This window comes from Brassica rapa, chromosome A06 (assembly GCF_000309985.2).
Source record: "Brassica rapa cultivar Chiifu-401-42 chromosome A06, CAAS_Brap_v3.01, whole genome shotgun sequence".
Taxonomy (NCBI): Eukaryota; Viridiplantae; Streptophyta; class Magnoliopsida; order Brassicales; family Brassicaceae; genus Brassica; species Brassica rapa.
In genome coordinates, this window is record NC_024800.2 from 28857984 (window position 1) to 28880973 (window position 22990).

The 22990-nt window shown below is 32.0% G+C and overlaps 1 protein-coding gene and 1 long non-coding RNA gene across 2 annotated transcripts; both read right to left on the bottom strand.

Annotated features, from left to right (window-relative positions):
* Positions 1 to 4240: 4240 nt before the first annotated feature.
* LOC103828047 (protein BRASSINOSTEROID INSENSITIVE 1) lies at positions 4241 to 8789 on the bottom strand. Its single transcript, XM_009103632.3, has one exon. The coding sequence runs from the start codon at positions 8055 to 8057 to the stop codon at positions 4473 to 4475; it is 3585 nt and encodes a 1194-aa protein (XP_009101880.2). The 5' UTR covers positions 8058 to 8789; the 3' UTR covers positions 4241 to 4472.
* Positions 8790 to 11681: 2892 nt separating this feature from the next.
* On the bottom strand, positions 11682 to 13457 carry LOC117134582. The gene is made up of 2 exons (XR_004458771.1): positions 13353 to 13457; positions 11682 to 12274 (listed from the first exon to the last, which is right to left on the bottom strand). It is a non-coding gene; the product is annotated as an uncharacterized LOC117134582 (long non-coding RNA).
* Between the last annotated feature and the right edge of the window lie 9533 nt (positions 13458 to 22990).

A 22990-nucleotide genomic window follows, 5' to 3' on the forward strand; every position in this document is an offset into this window, starting at 1 on the left:
ATAAAATCTTCTTATCTATTAAAACAATATACATCTTATAAATAGGTCGATATAGTATGTCAATATCAAATGGATCATTACTAATTAGTCATTCAATTATCTTGTTTTCAAAAGTCAAAAGTATAAAACCAAGCGAGGACGGTCCAGTGGTTTTGAGGGAGCTTTGGTCCCAATACGGATCCACGTTCGAATCCCACTGGCCACCGTCGATTAAAATGGGGTGAAAAAGGCGGTTCTCTAGGATGCCTTATGCGGAGGTGTCCTTAGACGCTAGTCGGGTTCCCTCCGGGGTGTCCGGATTACCTGGATTATTAAAAAAAAAAAGAGTATAGGAACTGACTTTTTTGGGGAAAAAACAAATCTAACAAAACTTTAACCCTTTTTTTATTTTGATTACTTTTTTCTGCTTATATTATACATTTATAACTTTGATATGATAGTAAACATTTTAAATATATGATTTACATTTTAATGCTATATATAATGTAATTCTATAATTTTATTGTTTAAGTTTTTATTTGATATTATTAATATATAAGGATTATATTTGTGTATTTTAATCTGCTATAAATTGTTATTACATAATAATATAATGTCAAATTCGGTACATTAAATTCATAATTTGAAATAATCAAATAGATAATCCCCTTCAAATTTTTTTTAATTTCTACAGTTTGCATGCAAAATATTTTAAAATTTTATTTAGTTATACAATATAATAGATATTTGTTTAGGATCATTTATATTTACTTGTTGTGTTTAAAAATAAAATTTAGACTTATTGTTTTGGTATATAGGAGGATTTTATAAATAAATATATTGTTACGATCAAATAATTCAGACTTATTGTTTTAATAAATTTTTTACATGGTTTCATTAAACCCCTTTTAATAGTGAATCATTTTTATAATGAAATATTTTTTTGAAGATAATAAGTTAATTTATTAATTTAATATTTTTTTAATATTGAATTCACATATTACTTTTATTTAAGTATAATATATGCTATAATTAATTTTTTTATGAAAATAGCATAAATTTTTTTTTATTATTTTATAATAATTAATATTGATTTGATGAAAATTATACTATATATTAATTACGAAATTATTAATGCATTATTATATAAAACATATTTAATTTTTTGTAAGATTTTGTTAAAAAAATTCAACATGATTTATTATTAAAAATAAAATAAAAACAATTTTATATGTGAAGTTGTTATATGTGTTGATTATATAAGATGTGATATTTTAATGATCATGACAACATGTTTTTAATATGATATTCTAAAAAATGTCTATTTAAAAAACAAATCACATATGAATAGAAGTTGTGATTTCTATTTTAATAGAATAGATATGCTAATCGCTGATATTAAAAACAAACAGACTTCCTAAAAGTTCTGAAAAAAACCGGACTTGTGAATAACAAAACTGTGATTATCATTTTTTCGCGATACGTTTAGATTAATCAGTGTCGTTTTCAGATGTCTTAGCTATACACATATATGGCAGAGAGCTCACACGCGTGGTTATGGGTTTTTCTCATTGTTCATGTACACAATTTTTCTTGGTTTTTAGCCTTATGTACTTCGTATATCGCTGAAAACTCAAATTTTGCAAATATTTTATTCGAAAACAAGCATTCGCACGTGCGGGGAGGTTTGTACGTGAGCTAGAAGCCTCGAGAACGACCAATTGAAATTATGATTAGATCGATTCAACTTCAGATTCTCAAACCATATATATGTAGCTTATATATATTGTTTGCGTATTAGTTATTACGTACACATCGTAACCCTCCACTTTACTTACTACGTTAAATATCTGCATGCATGGACCATCTTGCAATTGACCCATTCTGCCATTCTTTATTTTTTTTATATGATCAAAACCCATTCTGCCATTCATAAAGTAAAGTTATACATGTGATTAACATGCAGAAACAAGACAACGTTGAATTAATTGGTTGTAAGAACGATCATAAAAATAAATTATTGAAATGATATTGAAGTTATGATGCATTTTTGTCAACTGCATAATTATATGGAATCGTTTATTATATTCAGGTATTCTACCAACTTTATGATAAGAAATAAAATTCTTCTACGATTTTGCAAATCAATTATATGTTTAAACAAAAAATGTAAGTTTCACCCTTAACTTTCATGTTTCCTGTAATCTTATCATTTGCTAGATTACCATTAAAAGGGTTTTAAGTATTAGACATAGTTTTATTGGGTGGTGGTTGTTTGCATCGTGCTTATTCCTGTAATTAATTATATATGTCTTGATTTCTTGATATCAGACAACGAACAATGAAACCCACGTACGTACCCAATAATTCCAGGAAGCTAACTAATAGCATCATTGACAAGTTGTCAAAACAATATAAAAGTTTCTTGGGCATATGGAAAAAAATGTATTATAAGATTATATCTATTAGGATTTAGGAAGATAATAGTTTAATTGAGAAAATTGTATGGATGAGAAAGAAACACACGTGGGAAAGAGAGATAGAGAGGAAGAGGTCAATTCGGCGGAGACAGGAAAGGGACGGCGGCCCACGGCAGAGGGAGACTTTGTTAGGGGAACTTTCCGACAAGAACAGCTTGCATGCATGGTGGCCCACGTGCTCCGTACCCACCACCGTCGCGCGTGTTCACGCTTGATAGCTACGCATCTCTCTCCCTCTCTCGCCCTTCTCCACCATCTCATTAGTTTATGCGCGTGTGTTTGCTCAACATCTACACGCGGATTACTCAATGTGCTGTCTATCTATAAAATTTCATGAAACCTTACGTAGGTTGTATGCCAGCATATGTAATGTATGTGCACATATCAGTCATTTTTCAACTATATTTAATGTTTCTTGGAATACATGGGTAACTTGTATATTTATACTAGAAGTCTAGAAGCTTATATTAATAATTTAATATACGATATTTTTAAGACAGTTTGCAGATATTGTTTTATAGTATTGATTATAGTACACTTGTCAAGTATGGCTTCCGAGAAATTATAGAATATCGGTCTCGATCTGTATGAAAAGATGATTCTGCAGGTTTTGAAGATTTTGCAAATCACGCATCTAATTATAGACTGATTCTAAGTGATATCGGTATTCTATAAGGTTAACTAATACTAAACAAATCAGTGAAAAATACATACTATATAATAACACTCATGCATATTTTGATGATGCGTATAAAAGTTACATATTACCCAGATAAACCATTCTTTTAAGGTTGTATCAAAACTCTAAACACGTGATTTGCTTCTTTTTTTGTTAGTTCGGCTTGTAGTAAAGAGAAAAGAGATAAAATAATTAAAAGCAAAGAAACGAACACGAACCCCAAAGAGGGGGAGGGGGGGGGGGGGGGGGGGGGGGGAGTGAAGACAGACAGTCCACGTAGCTGGAGACAGAGAGAAAGAGAAGAGCGCACGTTCCTTGTGTAAGATTTGTTGTGCTAATGTTGGTGCAGTGTCACAGAAACTTGAAACCCCGACTTTATTTTTAAATTTCAGGGGAACGTCCATTTCTCCATGTTATGGTTATCAATCTCTTATTTACTAGCATCAAAGTTTTAAATTTTAAATAAAAATCTACGTGATCACCCTATGACCCTAGCATATTCAATGTATATGTTATATGTACATCTATGTCACTAGAGCATCCTTATCTGATTACGGAATACGTATCATCATTCTATCATTGTCAAAATCAATTCTGTGACATCACAATAGTACCAAAGATGCAATCTTCTAAATATTTAACCTAAGGTATTCGTTATGTTTCACAAAGCAAAATAAATAAATCCAGTTGTAAAATAAATAAAAAACTTGATCATCAGATATATTAAAATATATACAGTTGCACTGAATAAGGTAGATGGATATAATAAATATTGTCCAACGGATCAATTCACCTACAGTAAGTGTATAAAGACAAGAAAATTCAAAAACTTCAATTCACCATATAGTGAAAGAAAATTCAAAAGGGACCACATTTGTTATGAAAATATACGCCCATGAAAAGAAAAGAAAAGAAAAGAAAAGAAAAGAAAAAACTAAATAGAGTATCTATCTATCATCCATTCTCACTTTCCCATTCCCGTGCACCGTGAATTCCCCGACCATAATGAAACATAGGTCACGTGCATTTACGCATGTTCGGTCGAATTTAATACACAAGTCTGAAACTTATATGATTTTTTTTCGTGAGGTCGTTCATTTCATTATTAAATTTTCATGGAACTAAAACGACAAACAAACATTACAAATTCTAGAAAGAAACTGAAAACTGTATATTTACATATTCATAACAAAGTTATTACTCTTTTCTCTTCTCCATTCCCCCAATCCGACTGATCAACCCAACAAAAAATAACATCGTCTCATGTGTAAATAACATAATTACATACATTTTAGAACACAGTAGAAAATTCAAAGAATCAGATTTGGCTTCTTTCAGAATTTTCCTTCGGGAACTTCTTTTATACTCATGTCAACCATTTCTACTGAACTGAATCCTCCATCCTCTATTGATCCTATCGTCGACTGCGAATCTATCCCCGACCCCGCTTGTATCTCCTTTAACTTCGCCATGACTTGTAAAATAGTCGGTCGCTTCCAAGCCCGATCCTCCAAACACGCAACGGCAACTTTTAAGTGTTGTAAAAGTTCGATCTCTAGCGCTGGATCTTCCTTCAAAAGCTCGGGATCGAACACGTCGCGGATCCGCAGTTTCGCGTGCTGTTTCACCCATCCAACAAGGTTATTATCTCCAAAATCCGGCGAGTCGGTTGGTCGTTTACCCGTGAGAAGCTCGAGTAAGACCACGCCGTAACTATAAACGTCTCCTTTTCTTGAACACCTGAAACTTTGGTAATACTCAGGAGGAACGTAACCCGGTGTACCGGCTAATGTACTGACACTTAAATGCGTGTCCATCGCGCTCATCAGCCTCGCCATGCCAAAATCCGAAACCCTAGCTTCCAAGTTTTCGTCCAGCAACACGTTACTAGACTTCATGTCTCTATGGATGATATGCGGAATGCAGGTATGGTGAAGAAAGGCGAGCCCTCTAGCTGCTCCAATCGCGATTTTTCGCCTCATGGACCATGTTAGTTTCACACCAGCCTTCTTTGGATCGTGCAATACATCTTCCAAGCTCCCATACTTCATGAACTCATACACGAGAAGCCGCTCTTCTCCGACTTTGCAATAGCCGAGAAGAGGAACAAGGTTTCGGTGTTTGATCTTCCCGATAGTTTCCATCTCCGCCATGAACTCTCTATCCCCTTGACCACTAACGTGGATCAGTTTCTTTATAGCCACAGCGCTTCCGTCTTTCAAAACGGCTTTGTAAACATCTCCGAACCCGCCGGATCCAATCATAGTATCATTGTGGAACCCGTTCGTGGCCTGGAGAAGATCCGCAAAAGTGAGTTTCCGCAACGGCTTCTCGAAAGCCGCGAGGCTGATACTCAATGCTTCTTTTGCACCAGTCAGCTTCCAGTTTGTGTTGTTAGCGGTTCTATCCCCGGAGTTACCATGCCCTTCACCATACATCTCCAACTCCGCCTCTTTCTTCCTCCGTCTCTTCCTCATCTCTCTACCAACGAGGACCAGCCCGAATATGCATACAAAGGAGAACAACAGTCCCATCGCCACGCTACCCGCAACAGATGGAGGTTTCCTTCCGTGAGATCTCTGGTGAGCATACCCGTCCGCATTTGCGGGACCACATCGAGGAAGCGGATAACCACATAAACCAGAATTGTTCAAGAACTTAACCGGGGAAAAAGTCTCGAACTGACCCATCTCAGGAATAGGACCGGATAACAAATTATTCGACAAATCAATCTCCGTAAGCATAGTAAGTGCCGACATAGCCTGAGGGATCCTCCCGTCGAGCTTATTGCTCGAAAGATCAAGAATGTTCAACCCTCTCAGATCACCCACCTCGTCAGGGATCGACCCAGAGATAAAGTTATGACCCAAGTTGAGAATAAACAGATAGGGCATGGAACCAATCTCTTTCGGTATGAAACCAGACAACATGTTGTGAGACATGTCGAGGAACATCATGGAGCCGTTGTTATCAAACGTCGGCGAAGTGTGGCCTTTATACACTCTGGTGAAATTACAAGGGTTCCTCGTCGAAACCCGGCTAAGCTGCTCCCATCTGATTCCTTGAAACTCAAGCAAGTTACCAGCTCCGTGACACTCTTTCTTCATCCCGTCGTTTTTTATGTAAACGTACCTCTTCCCGGCTATGAAATTCACAGCTATTTTCCCGGATTGCTTGAACATCTCCGCCGGAATCGTGCCGTTGAAGTAGTTGGTGTTGAGATCGAGCCATATCAGGCTCCGGCAATCGCCTAACTCAGCCGGGATGTTCCCGTAGAAAGAATTGTTGCTTAGCTTGAGGATGGCGAGGCTCTCTAACCGGCCGATCCAGCGAGGAATCTGACCGGTTAACCGGTTGTTCGACAGAGAAATCCAGTTTAAATTGGTACAGTTACTTAAACCGGAAGGGATTTCGCCGGTTAAGTAGTTGAAGTCGAGAATGAGAGTCTCTAACGTGTTGACGTACATGAGCTCTTGAGGGATCTCTCCTTCGAGCATATTCAGCCATAGCTTCAGATCTCGGAGCTTCGATAGAGAGCCTAAACTCGACGGGATGGTCCCGGAGAGGTAATTGAAGCTCAGGTGAAGCGAAACCAGCTCCGAACAGTTGCTCAGCGTCGCCGGAATCTTCCCGGTGAAGCCGTTGTTCTGAAGGTAAAGCTCCCGGAGCGTGGTTTTAGGGCTCCGGCAGAGATTCGGGAGGATCGGACCGGAAAAATTGTTGGAGCTGAGGTCTAGCGTGAGCAGAGAAGCGGAGAGATTCGTTAAAGACTCCGGCAACTCGCCGGAGAACTCGTTGAAAGAGAGATCGAGCACCTTGAGTCCTTTCATTTTCAGTAACGTATCCATCGGTAACTCGCCGGAGAAGTTGTTGCTCGACAGCACGAGCGACTCCAGAAGGTGGCAAGAGGCTAGGAACGGAGGAACCGTGCCGTGGAATTCGTTTCCGGAGAGATCGAGTCCGGCGAGTGTACCGCACGCGCCGGAGAGAAGCTCCGGGATCTCACCGGTGAAGTTGTTCTCCGCTAGGGAGAGGTACTGAAGGCTTTTGAGCGGCAGTGGAGGGATGGTTCCGGCGAATTGGTTGCCGGAGATGTTTAACGACTTTAGCTCTGTGCAGGAGGAGATGGCGTTGGAGAAGTCGCCGGAGAATTTGTTCCCTGAGATGTCGAGATGCTGCAGAGACGAGCAGTCTCCGAGAGACGGGATCGAGGTGGAGAAGTTGTTGGAGGAGATATCGAGAAACTCGAGGTTCACGCAACGAGAGACGTCCACGTCACCACTTATTTTGTTTCCGCTGACTGATAAGTGCTTTAGCTCTGTACAGCCGTTGGAGAGAATCCACCCGACGACGTTAGCACCGGAGAGAGAGTTCGAGGAGAGATCGAGAACTTCCAAGCTGCTAAGCTTTAGCCCACCCGAAACTTTCCCGGGGAAATCGAGGGTGTTGGAGGAGACGTTGAGATGTTGCAGACCGATGCAAGAGCCGAAGCTCGACAAGGTTGATACAGGGCCGGAGATGGAGTTCATGGATAGATCCAAGCTGGTGAGGGAAGCGGTGCACTTGAAGTCAGAAATGGAGCCGTTGATGTGGGAGTTTGAGAGGAACAGAGACTCTAGTCCGGCGAGAGACAAGAGAGACGAAGCCACAGCAGTGAATCCGACATTGAGAGGCTTGGAACTGAGATCAATCGAAGTAACCTTGTCTTCTTTGCAAGTCACGCCGTGGAAAGTACACGGGTTCTTGTCGGGAGACCAGTCTGGGAGTAGATTCTTGTCGGGAAGAACGTTTTTGAAGCTGATAAGGTGATGTATTTCTCTGTACAAAGACTGCGACGGTGAAGAAGCTTGAAGGGAAAGAGAGAAGACGGAGAAAAAAAGAGTCGTTACAAAGAGAAAGAAGCTTGGAAAAGTCTTCATTCTCACAGTTTTTAAGAGAGAGAGGTGTGTGGAAGCATAAAAGATGAATGGGGAATCTAGAGTATTGGTTCCACCATTGGAGAAGACGTGAAATCTCTAAGAGAGAGAGAGTCAAAAGACAGGAGGAGGAGGATGGAAGAAGGTATTTATCAAATGCTGAAGGGAAGAGAGTGGTCACAGGTGGCTGTGCACTCACATGCCATGTTACCTCTTCTTCTGTTTATTATTATCATTATCTTAACTTCAAATTCGATAACAGATACAAACAAATAATGCTACCTTTAATTATTGTATGTGTTACAAACAAAAATTATTTAATGCAAGAGGATACAATAAATTAATAAAATTATGGTTTCACGAAATCTTTAGTCAAACATTTTTTGAAATTAAATGTTAAATAAAATAAGTATTTGTCACTACGTGAAAGGTGTTTACTACGTGAGATTAGGAAATGGGATCAAGTCTTCCACAAGCTATATCCTAGTTACCCTTTTTAATTTCATATTAGGCTTTATTTAATTATTTATAAATGTTCTACCTCGATGACCTAGCTTGTCGCACACAAAAAATTTAATACAAATCGAATCCAATTTTGGGTTGGTATTGGCATCAGGTCTATTTCGATCCTTAAAATTATATATATACGAAAAAATATTCATTGAATTTGATAGAGATTTCGATTTAGATCTAGTTCAATTCTAAAATTTTATTTGCATTTCATTTTTATTTTTAAACATGTTTTTGGGCAAACTTGGTTAAATCTTGATATTATATTTATTATCGCTCAGTATGCAATTATTTTCTATTTACTTTTGTTTATAAAGATTATCATTTTAAAATTATTTTTATTTCAAAAGGTGTCTTGCTACATGTTATATATAAAATTACATATTTAATCATTTTATTTAAATAATTGTATATTAAATATAAAATACATTTTAGAATTTTTTAATTCGCATGAAATGTGTTAAAATGAAATTTTTTGCAAAAAAGAAAAATATTTTTTTTGTAAAACAGAAAAGTATAAAGTATCAGCGGCTAAGCATTTCAAAAAAAAAAATTGGAACATATTATAAAAAAGTTCATTGGCGGATTATATTAATTATGAAAATTGAGTTATACAATATCAAACCAAAGGTTATACTCGCAGAATCTAAAGTTAGCGGAATAAAAGCTGGCAGAACCAAACTTGTAGGAATCTAAAAAAAACTTCATTAACACTCATATACAACAAATTGAGGTATTGAATGCATTACTTTAATGTTATATCAATTTAAAAGTTTTACATGAATTTTACACCAACCACAAATATTTCCGATTCACAGTCCTCTCTTGTTCACTTGCACCTATGTCTGAAAAAAGGTGGAGGAGAGATTGTCTGTCTAGCTTTTTACAAAAGAGAATGAACAAAAAACGAGCGTACGTGTGAGCACGATTAGGACATGAGTGTCAATTAATGGTAGATTCCATCCCCCTCTTTTTATAAATTATGAATTTCGTTGTAACTACAGAAGGCTATTAATATTAGTATCTATTAATTCTCTGCTCATTAATACTCTTATTTATTAGCCTTTGCCAATTCTTTTCTCACTAATTAATTATTTTCTTTTCTTGTACTTTTAAACCTCTTTCGTTTTCTCTGGCACTTACATATATGGATAGACCAACCTTTTCTCAATCCTTTTCTATTAGTATATTTTCGTTGTAGTTTCACATAAACTTTTAACTATGTACATAACATTATTCGCAGCTCTATTTGCTATATGCATGGTCATATAGACAATAGTCTTTCTACCCTATGCAAATATCTTAACTTATAAAGGTGCAGAGTACACTCATGTCGTTGGGTAAGAGAAGTAAACATAACTCTATTGGAGATATACTACTATCACTAAATTGGTTGACCAACCACTATAAAATCGCTATTCTCTATAAAAATAGAGACAACAAATGTTTCAAACCTCTTTGACTTTTATCATATGTTAGTGAATGATGCAACTATGCATTAAAATAGAATTTTCATTTTTTTTGAATTTTTCACAAAATCTATGGGTTAACTCCCACGAAAATATTGAATTTTTCGGTAAATACGCTATATACTGAAACCTATGATCTTTAGTGTTGTTTTAAAATTTCTAAACACATTATACATTTGTATTAATGTATATTAAACTCTCTTTCATGGTACATGGGCATCGTTTAAATATTTTGTCAATTTATTTAGTAAAACTTCATAATACTCCCTAAATTGGTTGTCTAACCACTATAAAATCGCTATTCTCTAGAAAACCTGCGACAACAAAAGTTCCAAACATCTTTGTCCTTCATCATATGTTAGTGAAGGATGCAACTATGAATTAAAATGTAATTTTCATTTTTTTTTTGTTTTTTTCTCAAAAACTATGGGTTAAACAATACGAAAATATTAAATTTTTCGGTAAATGCACAATATACTGAAGCCTATGATCTTTAGTGTTGTTTTAAATTTTTTAAACCCATTCTACATTTTTATTAATGTATATTAAACTCTATTTCATGGTACATGGACATCGTTTAAATTTTTGTTAATTAATTTAGTAAAACTTCATAATACTCCTAAAATTGGTTGACTAACCACTATAAAATCCCTATCCTCTAGAAAAACGGAGACAATAAAGGTTCCAAACCTCATTGACCTTCATCATATATTAGTGAATGATGCATCTATGCATTAAAATAAATTTTTTATTTTTTTTTTATTTTTTCGCAAAATCTATGGGTTAACCCATACGAAAATATTGAATTTTTCGTAAATGCTCAATATACTAAAGCCTATGATCTTTAGTGTTGTTTTAAATTTTCTAAACGCATTCTACCTTTGTATTAATGTATATTAAAATCTCTTTCATTCTATATTGGCATCGTTTAAATTTTTGTTAATTAGTTTAGTAAAACTTCATAATACTCCCTAACTTGGTTGACTAACCACTATAAAATCACTATTCTCTAGAAAAACGGAGAAAACAAAGGTTCCAAACCTCTTTAACATTCATCATATGTTAGTGAAGGATGCATCTAAGTAATAAAATAGAATTTTATTTTTTTTGAATTTTTCTCAAAATCTATGGGTTAACCCCTACGAAAATATTGAATTTTTCGCTAAATGCTTTATATACTAAAGCTTATGATTTTTAGTGTTATTTTAAAATTTCTAAACACATTCTAAATTTGTATTAATGTATATTAAACTCTCTTTCATGGTACATGGGCATCATTTAAATTTTTTGTCAATTAATTTTGTAAAACTTCATAATACTCCCTAAATTTGTTGACTAACCACTATAAAATCGCTATTCTCTAGAAAAGCGGAGACAACAAAGGTTTCAGACCTCGTTGACCTTCATCATATGTTAGTGAAGGATGCAACTATGCATTAAAGTAGAAATTTCATTTTTTTAATTTTTTCTCAAAATCTATGGGTTAATAACCCCTACGAAAATATTGAATTTTTTTGGTAAATGTTCTATATACTGAAGCCTATGATTTTTAGTGTTGTTTTAAATTTTCTAAACGCATTCTACATTTGTATTAATGTATATTAAACACTCTTTCATTGTGCATGGGCATCGTTTAAATTTTTTGTCAATTAATTTAGTAAAACTTCATAATACTCCCTAAATTGGTTGACTAACCTCTATAAAATCGCTATTCTCTAGAAAAACGGAGACAGCAAAGGTTCCAAACCTCTTTCACCTTCATCATATGTTAGTGAAGGATGCAACTATGCATTAAAGTATAATTTTCAGTTTTTTGAATTTTTCTCAAAATCTATGTTTTAACTTCTACGAAAATAGTTAATTATTCGGTAAATGCTCAATATACTGAAGCCTATGATCTTGAATGTTGTTTTAAATTTTCTAAATGCATTATACATTTGTATTAATGTATATTAAACTCTCCTTCATTATACATGTGCATCGTTTAAATTTTTGTTAATTAATTTAGTAAAACTTCATAATACTCCCTAAATTAGTTGACTAACCACTATAAAATCGCTATTCTCTAGAAAAACAGAGACAACCTAGGTTCCAAACCTCTTTGACCTTCATCATATGTTAGTGAAGGATGCATCTATGCATTAAAATAAAATTTTAATTTTTTTGAATTTTTCTCAAAATCTATGGCTTAACCCCTACGAAAATATTAAATTTTTTGGTAAATGCTTTATATACTAAAGTCTATGATCTTTAGTGTTGTTTTTAAATATTCTAAACACATTCTACATTTGTATTAACGTAATTCTACATTTGTATTAACGTATATTGAACTCTCTTTGAAGGTACTTGGGCATCGTTTAAATTTTTTGTCAATAAATTTAGTAAAACTTCATAATAGTCCCTAAATTGGTTGATTAACCACTATAAAATCGCTATTCTCTAGAAAAACGGAGACAACAAAGGTTCCAAATCTCTTTGACCTTCATCATATGTTAGTGAAGGATGCATCTATGTATTAAAATAAAATTTAAATTTTTTTGAATTTTTCTCAAAATCTATGGCTTAACCCCTACGGAAATATTGAATTTTTCTCTAAATGCTCTATATACTGAAGCCAATGATTTTTAGTGTTGTTTTAAAATTTCTAAACATATTCTAAATTTGTATTAATGTATATTAAACTCTTTTTCATAGTACATGGGCATCGTTTAAATTTTTTGTCGGTTAATTTAGTAAAACTTCATAATAGTCCCTTAATTGGTTGACAAACCACTATAAAATCGCTATTCTCTAGAAAAAACGGAGACAACAAAGGTTCCAAACCTCTTTGACCTTCATCATATATTAGTAAAGGATGCAACTATGCATTAAAATAGAATTTCAATTATTTTGAATTTTTCTCAAAATCTATGGGTTAACCCGCTACGAAAATATTGAATTTTTCGGTAAATGCTTTATATATTGAAGCTTATAATCTTTAGTATTGTTTTAAAATTTCTAAACACATTATACATTTTTATTAATGTATATTAAACTCTCTTTCATGGTACATGGACATCGTTTAAATTTTTGTTAATTAGTTTAGTAAAACTTCATAATACTCCCTAAATTGGTTGACTAACCACTATAAAATCGCTATTCTGTAGAAAAACGGAGACAACCAAGGTTCCAAACCTCTTTGACCTTCATCATATGTTAGTGAAGGATGCAACTATGCATTAAAATATAATTTTCATTTTTTTTGAATTTTTCTCAAAATCTATGGGTTAACCCCTACGAAAATATTGAATTTTTCACTAAATGCTCTATATACTGAAACCTATGATTTTTAGTGTTGTTTTAAAATTTCTAAACACATTCTACATTTGTATTAATGTATATTGAACTCTCTTTCAAGGTACATGGGCATCGTTTAATTTTTTTTTCAATAAATTTAGTAAAACTTTATAATACTCCTTAAATTGGTTGACTAACCACTATAAAATCGCTATTATCTAGAAAAACGGAAAACACAAAGGTTCCAAACCTCTTTAACCTTCATCATATGTTAGTGAATGATGCATCTATGCATTAAAATAAAATTTTATTTTTTTGAATTTTTCTCAAAATCTATGGGTTAACCCCTACGAAAATATTGAATTTTTCACTAAATGCTCTATATACTGAAGCCTATGATTTTTAGTGTTGTTTTAAAATTTCTAAACACATTCTAAATTTGTATTAATGTGTATTAAACTCTCTTTCATGGTACATGAGCATCTTTTAATTTTTTTGTCGGTTAATTTAAAAAAACTTCATAATACTCCCTAAATTGGTTGACTAACCACTATAAAATCGCTATTCGCTTGAAAAACGGAGACAAAAAAGGTTTCAAACATCTTTGACCTTCATCATATGTTAGTGAAGGATGCAACTATGCATTAAAATAAGATTTTCATTTTTTTGAATTTTTCTCAAAATCTACAGGTTACGAAAATATTTAATTTTTCTGTAAATGCTCTATATACTGAAGCCTATGATCTTTAGTGTTGTTTTAAAATTTCTAAACACATCTACATTTGTATTAATGTATATTGAACACTCTTTCACTGTACATGGACATCGTTTAAATTTTTTGTCAATAAGTTTAGTAAAACTTCATAACAGTTCCTAAATTGGTTGATTAACCACTATAAAATCGATATTCTCTAGAAAAACGGAGACAACAAAGGTTCCAAACCTCTTTGACCTTCATCATATGTTAGTGAAGAATGCAACTATGCATTAAAATAGAATTTTAATTTTTTTGAATTTTTCTCAAAATCTATGGGTTAACCCCCTACGAAAATATTGAATTTTTCGGTAAATGCTTTACATACTGAAGCCTATGATCTTTAGTGTTGTTTTAAAATTTCTAAACACATTCTACATTTGTATTAATGTAGATTAAACTCTCTTTCATGGTACATGGACATCGTTTAAATTTTTGTTAATTAGTTTAGTAAAACTTCATAATACTCCCTAAATTGGTTGACTAACCACTATAAAATCGCTATTCTCTAGAAAAACGGAGACAACCAAGGTTCCAAACCTCTTTGACCTTCATCATATGTTAGTGAAGGATGCAACTATGCATTAAAATAGAATTTTCATTTTTTTTTGAATTTTTCTCAAAATCTATGGGTTAACCCCTACGAAAATATTGAATTTTTCGCTAAATGCTCTATATACTGAATCCTATGATTTTTAGCGTTGTTTTAAAATTTCTAAACATATTCTACATTTGTATTAATGTATATTGAACTCTCTTTGCAGGTACATGGGCATCGTTTAATTTTTTTTGTCAATAAATTTAGTAAAACATTATAAAACTCCTTAAATTGGTTGACTAACCACTATAAAATCGCTATTATATAGAAAAACGGAGAACACAAAGGTTCCAAACCTATTTAACTTTCATCATATGTTAGTGAAGGATGCATCTATGCATTAAAATAAAATTTTATTTTTTTTGAATTTTTCTCAAAATCTATGGGTTAACCCCTACGAAAATATTGAATTTTTCGCTAAATGCTCTATATACTGAAGCCTATGATTTTTAGTGTTGTTTTAAAATTTCTAAACACATTCTAAATTTGTATTAATGTGTATTAAACTTTATTTCATGGTACATGGGCATCTTTTAATTTTTTTTGTCGGTTAATTTAAAAAAACTTCATAATACTCCCTAAATTGGTTGACTAACCACTATAAAATCGCTATTCGCTTGAAAAACAGAGACAACAAAGGTTTCAAACATCTTTGACCTTCATCATATGTTAGTGAAGGATGCAACTATGCATTAAAATAAGATTTTCATTTTTTTGAATTTTTTACAAAATCTATGGGTTAACCCCTACGAAAATATTTAATTTTTCTGTAAATGCTCTATATACTGAAGCCTGTGATCTTTAGTGTTGTTTTAAAATTTCTAAACACATCTATATTTGTATTAATGTATATTGAACACTCTTTCATTGTACATGGACATCGTTTAAATTTGTTTTCAATAAATTTAGTAAAACTTCATAATAGTCCCTTAATTGGTTAACTAACCACTATAAAATCGCTATTCTCTAGAAAAACGGAGACAACAAAGGTTCCAAACCTCTTTGACCTTCATCATATGTTAGTAAACGATGCAACTATGCATTAAAATAGAATTTTAATTTTTTTGAATTTTTCTCAAAATGTATGGGTTAACCCCCTACGAAAATATTGAATTTTTCGGTAAATGCTTTATATACTGAAGCCTATGATCTTTAGTGTTGTTTTAAAATTTCTAAACACATTCTACATTTTTATTAATGTATATTAAACTCTCTTTCATGGTACATGGACATCTTTTAAATTTTTGTTAATTAGTTTAGTAAAACTTCATAATACTCCCTAAATTGGTTGACTAACCATTATAAAATCGCAATTGTCTAGAAAAACGGAGACAACAAAGGTTCCAAACCTCTTTGACCTTCATCATATGTTAGTGAATGATGCAACTATGCATTAAAATAGAATTTTAATTTTTTTGAATTTTTCTCAAAATCTATGGGTTAACCCCCTACGAAAATATTAAATTTTTCGTTAAATGCTTTACATACTGAAGCCTATGATCTTTAGTGTTGTTTTAAAATTTCTAAATACATTCTACATTTGTATTAATATAGATTAAACTATCTTTCATGGTACATGGACATCGTTTAAATATTTGTTAATTAGTTTAGTAAATCTTCATAATACTTCCTAAATTGATTGACTAACCACTATAAAATCGTTATTATCTAGAAAAACGGAGACAACCAAGGTTCCAAACATCTTTGACCTTCATCATATGTTAGTGAAGGATGCAACTATGCATTAAAATAGAATTTTAATTTTTTTGAATTTTTCTCAAAATCTATGGGTTTACCCTACGAAAATATTGAATTTTTCGCTAAATGCTCTATATACTGAAGCCTATGATTTTTAGTATTGTTTTAAAATTTCTAAACACATTCTAAATTTGTATTAATGTGTATTAAACTCTCTTTCATGGTACATGGGCATCTTTTAATTTTTTTGTCGGTTAATTTAGAAAAACTTCATAATACTCCCTAAATTGGTTGACTAACCACTATAAAATCGCTATTCGCTTAAAAAACGGAGACAACAAAGGTTTCAAACATCTTTGACCTTAATCATATGTTGGTGAAGGATGCAACTATGCATTAAAATAAGATTTTCATTTTTTTGAATTTTTCTCAAAATCTATGGGTTACGAAATTTTTTAATTTTTCTGTAAATGCTCTATATACTGAAGCCTATGATCTTTAGTGTTGTTTTAAAATTTCTAAACACATCTACATTTGTATTAATGTATATTGAACACTATTTCACCGTACATGGATATCGTTTAAATTTTTTGTCAATAAGTTTAGTAAAACTTCATAACAGTCCCTAAATTGGTTGATTAACCACTATAAAATCGCTATTCTCTAGAAAAACGGTGACAACAAAGGTTTCAAACCTCTTTCACCTTCATCATATGTTAGTGAAGAATGCAACTATGCATTAAAATAGAATTTTAATTTTTTTGAATTTTTCTCAAAATCTATGGGTTAACCCCCTACGAAAATATTGAATTTTTCGGTAAATGCTTTACATACTGAAGCCTATGATCTTTAGTGTTGTTTTAAAATTTCTAAACACATTCTACATTTGTATTAATGTAGATTAAACTCTCTTTCATGGTACATGGACATCGTTTAAATTTTTGTTAATTAGTTTAGTAAAACTTTATAATACTCCCTAAATTGGTTGACTAACCACTATAAAATCGCTATTCTCTAGAAAAACGGAGACAACCAAGGTTCCAAACCTCTTTGACCTTCATCATATGTTAGTGAAGGATTCAACTATGCATTAAAATAGAATTTTCATTTTTTTAAAAACTTTTCTCAAAATCTATGGGTTAACCCCTACGAAAATATTGAATTTTTCGCTAAATGCTCTATATACTGAATCCTATGATTTTTAGTGTTGTTTTAAAATTTCTAAACACATTCTACATTTGTATTAATGTATATTGAACTCTCTTTGCAGGTACATGGGCATCGTTTAATTTTTTTTTGTCAATAAATTTAGTAAAACATTATAATATTCCTTAAATTGGTTGACTAACCACTATAAAATCGCCATTAATTAGAAAAACGGAGAACACAAAGGTTCCAAACCTCTTTAACCTTCATCATATGTTAGTGAAGGATGCATCTATGCATTAAAATAGAATTTTTTTTTTTTTTGAATTTCTCTCAAAATCTATGGGTTAACCCCTACGAAAATATTGAATTTTTCGGTAAATGTTCTATATACTGAAGCCTATGATTTTTAGTGTTCTTTTAAAATTTCTAAACACATTCTAAATTTGTATTAATGTGTATTAAACTCTCTTTCATGGTACATGGGCATCTTTTAATTTTTTTGTCGGTTAATTTAAAAAAACTTCATAATACTCCCTAAATTGGTTGACTAACCACTATAAAATCGCTATTCGCTAGAAAAACGGAGACAACAAAGGTTCTAAACATCTTTGACCTTCATCATATGTTAGTGAAGGATGCAACTATGCATTAAAATAAGATTTTCATTTTTTTGATTTTTTCTCAAAATCTATGGGTTAACCCCTATGAAAATATTTAATTTTTCTGTAAATGCTCTATATACTGAAGCCTATGATCTTTAGTGTTGTTTTAAAATTTCTAAACACATCTACATTTGTATTAATGTATATTGAACACTCTTTCATTGTACATGAACATCGTTTAAATTTTTTGTCAATAAATTTAGTAAAACTTCATAATAGTCCCAAAATTGGTTGATTAACCACTATAAAATTGCTATTCTCTAGAAAAACGGAGACACCAAAGGTTACAAACCTCTTTGAACTTCATTATATGTTAGTGAAGGATGTAACTATGCATTAAAATATAATTTTCATTTTTTTGAATTTTTCACAAAATCTATAGGTTAACCCCTACGAAAATATTGAATTTTTTGGTAAATGCTTTATGTACTGAGGCCTATGATCTTTAGTGTTGTTTTAAAATTTCTAAACACATTCTACATTTGTATTAATGTATATTAAACTCTATTTCATGGTACATGGACATCGTTTAATTTTTGTTAATTAGTTTAGTATAACTTCATAACACTCCCTTAATTGGTTGACTAACCACTATTAAATTGCTATTCTCTAGAAAAACAGAGACAACCAAGGTTCCAAACCTCTTTGACCTTCATCATATGTTAGTGAAGGATGCAACTATGCATTAAAATAGAATTTTCATTTTTTTGAATTTTTCTCAAAATTTATGGGTTCCCTACAAAAATATTAATTTTTTCGGTAAATGTTTTATATACTAAAGTCTATGATCTTTAGTGTTGTTTTAAAATTTCTAAACACATTCTACATTTGTATTAATGTATATTGAACTCTCTTTCAAGGTACATGGGCATCGTTTAAATTTTTTGTCAATAAATTTAGTAAAATTTCATAATACTCCCTAAATTGGTTGACTAACCACTATAAAATCGCTATTCTTTAGAAAAACGGAGACAACAAAGGTTCTAAACCTCTTTGACCTTCATCATATGTTCGTGAAGGATGCAACTATGCACTACAAGAGAATTTTCTTTTTTTCGAATTTTTCTCACAATCTAAGGGTTAACCCCCTACGAAAATGTTTAATTTTTCAATTAATGATCTATATAATGAAGCCTATGATCTTTAATGTTGTTTTAAAATATCTAAACACTCTCTACATTTGTATTAATGTATATTAAACTTTCTTTCATGGTACATGGACATCGTTTAAAATTTTTGTCAATTAATTTAGTAAAACTTCATAATACTCCTTAAATTGGTTGACTAACCACTATAAAATCGCTATTATCTTGAAAAACGGAGACAACAAAGGTTCCAAACCTCTTTGATCTTCATCGTATGTTAGTGAAGGATGCATTTATGCATTAAAATAGAATTTTATTTTTTGAATTTTTTTCATAATCTATGGGTTAACAACCCCTACGAAAATATTGAATTTTTCGCTAAATGCTCTATATACTGAAGCCTATGATTTTTAGTGTTGTTTTAAAATTTCTAAACACATTCGAAATTTGTATTAATGTATATTAAACTCTCTTTCATGGTACATGGGCATCGTTTAAATTTTTTGTCGGTTAATTTAGAAAAACTTCATAATACTCCCTAAATTGGTTGACTAACCACTATAAAATCGCTATTCGCTAGAAAAACGGAGACAACAAAGGTTCTAAACATCTTTGACCTGCATCATATGTTAGTGAAGGATGCAACTATGCATTAAAATAGGATTTTCATTTTTTTGAATTTTTCTCAAAATCTATGTGTTAACTTCTACGAAAATAGTTAATTATTCGGTAAATGCTCAATATACTGAAGCCTATGATCTTGAATGTTGTTTTAAATTTTATAAATGCATTATACATTTGTATTAGTGTATATTAAACTCTCCTTCATTATACATGGGCGTCGTTTAAATTTTTGTTAATTAATTTAGTAAAACTTCATAATACTCCCTAATTTGGTTGACTAACCACTACAAAATCGCTATTCTCTAGAAAAGCGGAGACAACCTAGGTTCCAGACCTCTTTGACCTTCATCATATGTTAGTGAAGGATGCATCTATGCATTAAAATAGAATTTTAATTTTTTTTGAATTTTTCTTAAAATCTATGGCTTAACCCCTACGAAAATATTAAATTTTTCGATAAATATTTTATATACTGAAGCCTATGATCTTTAGTGTTGTTTTTAAATTTCTAAACACATTCTACGTTTGTATTAATGTATATTAAACTTTTTTTTATGGTACATGGACATCGCTTTAATTTTTGTTAATTAGTTTAGTGAAACTTCATAATACTTCCTAAATTGGTTGATTAACCACTATAAAATCGTTATTCTCTAGAAAAACGGAGACAACAAAGGTTTCTAATCTCTATGATTTTCATCATATGTTAGTGAAGGATGAAACTATGCACTAAAATAGAATTTTCATTTTTTCGAATTTTTTTCAAAATCTATTGGTTAAACAAGTCACACTCACAGGTTTAGAATCTTAACCAGTCTTACGAAGCCACTTAAATAATAGGCAATGACAAACTTGTAACTTTTATTGAAGATGTAACTCTTTTTGGGAAGATGTATATAAGTACAGTTGTTAAAAAATCTGACGTGATCTAATACTATATTTGTACAGGTAACCTATTTATACAATCTGAGATGAAAGTGTGTTTAGTGATGTATTTATTCCACATTGTATTCTATAATGTCATCAAAATTAAGCAAAACGCCAAGAGGGCAATGATTTGAATTCCCAAAAGGGACGAAACTGTCCTCCCAACACTGATTGATTAAGCATTCGTGTGGCGCAACACCTGCACTTCTCTCTTCGCACGTTAATAACACGCAATGATGAATACGGCGTCGTTTCTGTGCACCGAGTTACCACCGTGACGTGTGCTGCATACGCTCACTGGACACGAGTGTGATTAGTGGAAGAGTGTCTATCTAAAGTGTGACTAACATAGACGTTCGTAAATTTTGAGAGTGTAGTACACTCTGCGAAATGGACCCCCCACCCCACCGGTTTGAAACCAATCCCAGCCATCGATCTCATCTCAACGGTCACGGATTAAGCTGATGAATAAATGCTGATTGCTATTTCGTCCTTCTTCCTCGGTAAATCTAATGTAGTCCGTACATGTATCTAACAGTAAATCTAGTGACGAAATTGCAAAATGCCCTTAAAGGCTTCAACTATTACATAACAAGAAAAAGCCTTCTCTTCTTCTTATCTTTTTCCTTTTAACTCACAAGTGCCTTTTTCGGTTTTTTGAACAAATGCATCTTATTTTTTTCATATTTTCCCTAAAGAAATTTAACAACAGACAGCTGCGGATGATCTTTTATATAGAATTAAATATGATTACAATCACATAAATTAATCCCAAAAGTTTCTAAAGTTGATTTTTTTTGTTTTTTTATAGTACCCAGCATCATAAATTTTTTTTGCCAATAGCATAACATCATTTATACTAAAAATCTGTTATCGTGACCAATATAAAAACGCAATAATTCCAACTAATATGTCCCCCCAAAAAATGAAGACGAAGAAAATACAATCAGCCGATAACATCTACTCATCTTACAGAAATATATGGGACCTACGTGGTGATAAATTTTCCTTAATAGGCCCTACCTTGATAACTTCATCTCCTTCTCCATCTATTTATTTTTTTTCTGGAGGATGAACTTCTTTCTTTCACCATCTTCTAAAGACACCAATCAAAATATAGGTCCCACTTGAGCTGAGAAACTACACGTGATTATGTCAGGTTAATGACGTGGCCTAACTTCACACGCTGATATGTTGTCTTTTGACCATCATTTCTTTCCCAATTTATGATTTAATTATGTTTTCTTCCTTGCGAAAAGTGATTTATAATTGAGTAATTGGTATAAATGCATCCAAAAACTCATGTAATTTACCATATAACATTGTTTCTTTTTAATATTTTTAATGATTATAATACCTTTATTTCTATCTCTCTCTCTTCTCCCTTTTATGTGTTTTAATCTTTTTATCTCTTGTACAAATTCTTCAAATCATCTTCTAATTTAACACAAATCTTTATTTTTTATTCTGATTCTTTTGACATCTATAATGCTAATCTTATTATCTCACCTCAATTCCAATGTTCCCAATTTCGAATCACAATCAACTTTTTGATAATATATATGTTAGTAGATATTTTATTACTTACCTGCTATTATTTAGATTTTAATGGATTCTTAATCGATACATGAAGTGTTAGTTGTTACAAATAGATTTGGAGCTATTTAATAGATAACTAATTAATTGTTAATAGTTTCATTAACTGATATATGATTTGTTAGTCGATACATTTGTTTGATACATAGATTGTTAGATGATACTGAAATTATTAGCGGATATGTTAGTTGGTATGTAGATTGTTACCTGCTATATAAATATTTAGCTGCTAGATCTAGAGTTACTAGTTTTCGACAAAGCATAAAGGCATTTTCGTTCGCACAGTGTCAAAAAATTACTCCTTTTTGGGTTATCCATAATTATGGACATTTATTAAATTTAGATCTTAATTAGGTATATTCTACACATTGTCTCTTTATAATTCTTACTAGTAGAGTGTGATTGGATATTCACAGAATAAAATAGTGAGAGAATATTTGTGGTGAAAAAGAGAAGAAAATAAATTTTTAAATTAGAGTTGAACTTTCTACTTGGTTAAAGTAGAGGGGAAATTTACTCTATTTTTATTAGTTTTCCTCCACTTCTAGAATAAATGGGATGAAAACCTTTTTTACTTGATTGGTTAAA

Excerpts from the sequence above, each read along its gene's own strand:
- LOC103828047 (XM_009103632.3), bottom strand. The coding sequence starts at position 8,057 with ATGAAGACTTTTCCAAGCTTCTTTCTCTTTGTAACGACTCTTTTTTTC.